At 37.3% G+C, this 6,910-nt stretch overlaps 1 protein-coding gene across 2 annotated transcripts in view; it reads left to right on the forward strand.

The window, feature by feature from the left end:
- LOC143851442 (uncharacterized) overlaps positions 1-6,479 on the forward strand; it is a 29,339-nt gene extending 22,860 nt beyond the window's left edge. The window contains exons 6-8 of one of the 2 annotated variants that reach the window (XM_077360880.1): positions 5,496-5,681; positions 5,789-5,849; positions 5,934-6,479. In XM_077360880.1, the coding sequence (XP_077216995.1) occupies positions 5,496-5,681; positions 5,789-5,849; positions 5,934-6,103 (417 nt within the window). In that variant the 3' untranslated portion in view covers positions 6,104-6,479. Of the gene's footprint in view, positions 1-5,495; positions 5,682-5,788; positions 5,850-5,933 lie in introns of those variants that run through there. The other variant, XM_077360881.1, reaches the window with a different exon arrangement.
- Positions 6,480-6,910: the final 431 nt, after the last annotated feature.

Consider the following 6,910-nt stretch of genomic DNA (forward strand, 5'->3'; position numbering starts at 1 on the left):
AGCCCCTTTAAAATATACATTAGCCCTGTTTTCTTTAGGAATATCAGATATCAATCTCTCTGCTCTTGCATTCTTCGCTTTAATACATTCCATCGCCTCCTTATAGTCTTTCTCCCTTAAAGCATATGCGGCTCTCGAAAATAATTTACAAAGTATTTGACTCTTAAAGGTCTTCAGGAAATTAGCATTGAGGTGACCATAGAGTAGCTATGGTATGATCCTGGTAATGCTTCATCTATAGCTCTAGGCAAACCCTTCATCCGATGAGAGCAAATCGTGAATTCACTGTTTTTTTTCTGCTGGCGTCACCCTCTGGCGGACTAAACGAAGAAACCATAGCCAGCTCTCATACATCTCATTCTCAACCATTGCATATGCTAACGGAAATAATCCACCGTCATCATCTATTGTAGTCGCAGCCAATAAAATTCCTTTATACTTGCCTCGCAAATGTGTCCCATCAATTAGTATCAGTGGTCTAATTGTTCGACTGAATGTGCGTATGCTAGGGCCGAATGACCAAAATAAACGACCAAATGTTCGATCACCACCCCCCATAGCTGTCGACTTCGATATACACTCATAATGGTGCCAGGATTGCATCTCTCAATCTCTTGAGCATATGCAGGAAGGATGCGGTAAGACATCTCTCCAACCACAACATACGCTCTTGGAACCATAATTTACACTCTTGATACCACTATTTAACCCCTAGTTGTTCTGAGGCGTACGTAATGGTTCCAAGATGTTTACAACACCAATGATACACTCATGATCACTTTTTCAACCAATACAATACTATTAAAATGTACCAAACATTAGTTGGACTCTTGTAACCATAATTTACATTCTTATAAACTACTATTTAACCTCTCGGAACCACTAAATTGTGGTTCCGAGGCCGACGTAGTTTTTCCAAGATGTTTAAAACACTAATGATACACTCATGATCAGTTTTACAACCAATTTAATACTTTTAGAATGTCTCAACCACAACTTGCACTCTTGGAACCATAATTTAGACTCTTGGAACCCCTATTTAACACCTCAGAACCACTAGATTGTGGTTCCCTAGTGGTTCCGAGGCCTACGTAATGGTTCCAAGATGTTTACAACACCAATGATACAATATTGATCACTTTTACAACCAATATAATACTATTACAATGTACCAAACAGTACTAACACTCTTGGAACCATAATTTAGTGGTTCCGAGGCCTACGTAATGGTTCCAAGATATTTAAAACACCAATGATACACTCATGATCAATTTTATAACCAATATAATACTATTAGAATGTCCCAACCACAAATTACACTCTTGGAACCATAATTTACACTCTTGGAACTACTATTTAAACCCTAGTGGGTCCGAGGAGTACGTAATGGTACCAAGACGTTTACAATACCAATGATACACTCATGGTCACTTTTACAACCAATACAATACTATTAAAATGTACCAAACACTAGTTGGACTCTTGGAACCATAATTTACACTCTTGGAACCACTATTTAAAATCTCGGAACCATTAAATTGTGGTTCCGAGGCCTCCGTAATGGTTCCAAGATGTTTAAAACACCAATCACTACTTGCAGTCTTGGGACCATAATTTACACTCTTGGAACCACTCTTTAACTAATCGAAACCACTAAATTGTGGTTCCGAAGCCTACGTAATGTTTCCAACTGTATAAATAGTACCTTATATTGACTAAAAATGGTCATGAGTGTATGTACACACTCAGAACAACTATTTCCATTCTAGGAAACCACTATTGATTGCTTTCGAATAATAATAATGGTTCCGGGGTATAAAATATGGTTCCGAGACTCGTAAATTGGTTCAAACATGTAACCAAACATGATTGTATACATAGGAATTCCATTCGGACTTACACACACACACACAGAGAGAGAGAGAGAGAGAGAGAGAGAGAGAGAGAAACATGGCAACCAAACAAAGAGCCTGCTAAAGAGGGTGAAAAAAACCAAATCACAAAAAACATGAAAACATGAAGACAAGATGTCAAACCTAACCAAGTATAGGAGAATGGACCTACCGGAGCTATGTTTATCACCCAAATAAGCAATTGAGTTTTTTTTCTTCCAAACTACAATGGCAGTGGAGCTTTATCACGTTGGCAATTGAGTTTTCACGTTGGAAGGCTTGTGGAAGGCTTGGGGAAGAAGAAACAAAAAGGTGAAATGGGTAGGTGAAAATAACATAGGGATTAGAGCCTCAAAAAGTGGTGGGAAAAATCAAGGGGGTATAGTTGTCCTAAAACCCATATTTTCGTACCTGACAGCCCCTACTTTATGAATTTTAAATGTCTACCCTTGATTCACAATTTAGACAAAACTTTACATTTTTTAATAATTTTCCCTTAATTCAACGTTGACTGCGTCAATCATTGACTCTCCTGAGTTGTCTCAGTTTTACCTTAGTCAAGTTCGAGTTGTTAAGCATGATTTTAGAAGCTATTATGAAACATGCTTATTCTTCATTTAGGGCTTTTGTCACCTTTCATCTAGTACCCTTAATCATAGTGATGATAGATAGTGTATATGATCAAGTGCTCGAGCTAACCCTTTGCTAATGGTCATTTTAGAACATATTATGCAACATGATTAGAAGCTTGAACTATGTTTATCAGCTTGTAGACTTGATTAATATTGATGTTAGTAACAATTGGATGGGATCTCGAGCTCATCTGGGTCGTTCATCCTGAAGTCCTATCATCATATTGCTTTTTAGTCTCCATTCCTCAGAGTTTGGAGAATTCCTACTCTGTCTAGAGTTTGTGCGTTCGGTTGGACCGCTTTTCAGAGTAAGATCCAAACGGTGGATTATTTGCGCAGCCTCTAGATCTTCATCGGCCATCACTGTGCTCTTTGTGTGGAGGCAGGAGAGTGTGTAGATCCTTTGCTTCTTCACCGCATTTATGCTAGGGGTGTTGGAACCGGATTTGAGGTGGCTTGGGATGTCATGTTTTTTCCCTCTCCGATTTTCCGATTTGCTAGATAGCTGGTATAATGCACCTTGGCCTAAGAAAGGGAGGATCCTTTTGAGGATAGCATTGCTGGCTACGATTTGGGTCCTTTGGAAAGAGAGCAACACTTGTTTCTTCAAAAGCATTGTCAAAGGAAGTTTATTTATATGAAGATTACAGCATTAATAACGATTTTGCCCAACCTAAGCCTTTGGTCATCTCTCTATTCCTGAAGAAGGTTTCACCTATTTTAAACCTTCATGGATTGAAGGGTTTGGATCACGATGGAGAAGATTTTCGGGGGCATGACCTATCCGTGTTTGTTCCGATGGTTTAGATATCCCAATTATGTGGGTCCCATTGTATTTTTTTTTGTTGCACGTGCATGCATGATCGTCCACCATATAAAAATCAGAAAAGCCATAGCCAATGAATTGGCAAAATGGTTATTAAATTTTTTTTCTTTATTTTTCAGAATCTAGACTTTGCGAGTGACCAAATCACCAAACTCATATAAAACTATTTGGAAATTCAAACTATAATCAGAATAAATCTTGATCATTCATGTGTAAGGGAAAGTTGATGGTTGGGCGAAAGGTATAAAAGGATATATATTGGCCTAAAGAAGGGCTTGTAATGTTCTAAGAAGATCAAGGACTGCATGTTACTGTATTCACCGTCCTTTTAGTGACTTGTGATTATTTGTAGATCTGTATATTACATAGGATGGTTTTAGGTTAAAAGTAAGTTACTGAAGGACTCCACTATCATATTCTGTCTTTTGAGGCAAAAACAGCCCATATCTATCTTTGGGATAATTTTGTACAAACCATGACTCCATTATCACGGTTGATACATTTGCATATCACTCTACGATGACAAGAAGTTATGTCTAGCTCTCATCAAATGTGTTGTGAACTATCCTCCTGTACGGTCATATTTTCATGCCCTTGAAGAAACATGGAATTGCATGCGTAAAGATCATCGGAGGACTTTCAGACCTCCCTTTATTCTTCATATTGCTAATTCTTTGCTGTTTAAGGGCCTCTTTGGATGCCACCAAAATTGGTCCTTGCAAATAAGAGCATTTTTTTTAATGGTAAGAGCATTTTAATTTAATCTTATTTGCAATTGGGACATTCAATTCTCTTTGGAAGTCATTAGACATATCATGTCTAAAGCTAGTATTACCATTGTTTACAAATAATCATATTTTTTTTTTGAAAGATGACAATAAAAATTTATATATGTGTACGTGTAAGAGTTACAATGGGGACCAGGGGTCCCATCTTACATTTACAAAGCATCTGTTTAAGGGAATACTCTTGAACCATAAGGAGTGTAGACTTCAGAAATTCATGCCATTACATCAAAAAATAATAGCACTACTTAGCCCTCCTTGCCAGTTCTACTACAAAGGTAAACTCAGAAAAAAGCTACCACTTTTCTATCAAGCTAATAAACTATTTATCCATAGGCCTCCGTTGGTGAATTACCAGGAGCTATCGAACCAACTGGACTCTCCTTCATTACTGATACTCCACCGCTGCCTTGGCCACCAAAAAGGCCGCAAAATTGAATGCTTGATGAAGATATACCTTGCTTCATTCACTCCTGTTCTTTTTCGTAGAATATTTTATCAGTCGGTCAGTTCAACTAAATGACAATCCATAGAAAAATGCCTCATAAAGCGAACGACTAAAAGTCACTCAAGCTTAGCGAGGATCTCCATTGTTTAGTTTGCTCACTTTGTCATTCCAAAGGGATTTTAATGACCCCAAAAGCCAGAATATCCATCATCCAGACAACCTTAACCCCCAATCAAAAGGGGACCCTTCCGTCAAAAGTACCATGCTCTCCAAAGACCAATATCCTTACCAGCAACCTCTTGAAACTTATGAGGAACACTACGGAGACAGTTGAATAATTCACCTACTAAATTGGATTTATACTCGAAAACCAAAGCTTCTTTAAAACACACTAATTACCTGTCTCGCCTTCCCTGTTCTTCTTTTTAACCTCTCTTTCCTTTTTCTCTCTCAGGTTCCTTTCTGCCTTGGATTCAAACGTTCCTTTCTGCCTTGGATTCAAACATTGCTTTAGTTTCTTCATAGTTTTCCTCATATCCTATTCCGAATACATCTCCAATTGATAACATATCTTCAAAGGTCTCCGATGGATTTTCTCGGTCCTCCATCGACGGTAAATCATTTTCCACCAGTATTCCTTTTCCTTTGACATTCTCTTCCACCAGTATTACAAATAATCATATTGAACTTCAAAATCATTTGTATATAAGATTGTCTCTTAATAATTTAGAGGTACCCATTGAGGTCTACTCATCTACAATTAAATCAGAATCCTCGTCTACATAAGCAACATTTGCTAGGCTGTTGTTACTTTCAAACACGGATACCCACCCGTGTGTACTTATTTATTTGCATCAGTCATATGGATATTTACATTTTATGTGTTTTATCATAATCTCCAATTTTGTGCAGGACCAATCGAAATGCACTCCAACAGGCTTTAAGACAGTTGAGAACCCGCATAAGCCAATATGTTTTAAGGAACTAAAGAAACTTTGGAATAAAGAGGAGCCAGATCTTCCATGGGGAGAGGGGGAATATACAAAATCTAATACCTTGTTGGTGGATGATTCTCCTTACAAGGCTCTCCTAAATCCTGTAAATATATATCTGTTTTCCTTTGCTTCTTTGGATTGAAATACATTCGCCATGTTTCACCTTTTTAGACTACTACTAATAGTTTTCTTCCAATGTTTTTTGTGTAGCCCAACACTGCAATCTTTCCACATCCCTATTGTTTTAAGGATGGAAATGACACATCCCTAGGTTAGAAATCATTTCTTCTACAGGTTTTTAATTCATTCAGTGTCATGTAGGGCCACTAATATTCATAAGTGAAATTGCTAACAGGTCCAGTTGGAGATCTTCGACTTTATCTAGAAGGTTTGGCTAAGGCTGATGATATTCAACTTTATGTACAAGGACATCCGTTTGGCCAGAATGTTATTACAGACTCCAATCCATCTTGGCCTTATTACCTTAAGGTTATCAGGGCTGTGAATTCTTCAGTACAATCTTGATATATTGATGATGCCCATAGTTTTTGTACTCATACTCTAGTGATGGCTCTACAAAGTCTAGAGATTGTAGTCATATCGATTCAAGTTTCAAAAGTGATACCTAAAGGAAATATTCAGTCCTCGGATGCCATCACTGATATTGGGCATGGGCAATGATGGATCTTCCACTTACTGTAAGTTGATGTACAGTTTTTTTGAATGGTAAGTTGATCTACATTTAATTCTTTTCAATTCCTTGTAATTTAATTGTTTTAGTTTTAATCTATCTTCTTCACAGTTGAGCTCTGCTTTTAGATACAGTTCTGCCACAGAGAATCACAGTATGTTGTATCAATATGGAATCTTGATTCATTTGTTCAAGCACCTGCTGACTTCACACAGTTTCACTTTCAATTCAAAGGTATTGCAATTTTTACTAATATTATTTTTTCGGCTTGGTAAAAAAACTAAGGTTAAATTGTAGTTGTGCATTCATATGGATGATAAAATTTGAGTAAATGTAGTAGAGTTTATGTTAGACCCTTAAACTGGTTTCAGCAAGTGGTCCCCTGAAAAAAAAAAAAAAATTACACAAAAACAATTAAATTTTACTCCTCACATTTTGCCATAGGTTGCTCTACCTGACAATGTAGTCTTTCAAAGGTAGAGTAAATGGAGTTTTGATTGACTCTGTGGGGAAAAATGCGGACTCGGACAAGAACTCAGTTCAAGATAAAAAGAGAGTTGGCTTGAGGGAGTTTTAGAACTATGTATGGTTCCAAGATTTATCAAGGTATATAAGGTAGAATTGCAGGTAATCTACTAAGG

This window comes from Tasmannia lanceolata, unplaced genomic scaffold (assembly GCF_043159265.1).
Source record: "Tasmannia lanceolata isolate RefF3 unplaced genomic scaffold, GAP_Taslan_0.1 ptg000018l, whole genome shotgun sequence".
Lineage (NCBI taxonomy): Eukaryota > Viridiplantae > Streptophyta > Magnoliopsida > Canellales > Winteraceae > Tasmannia > Tasmannia lanceolata.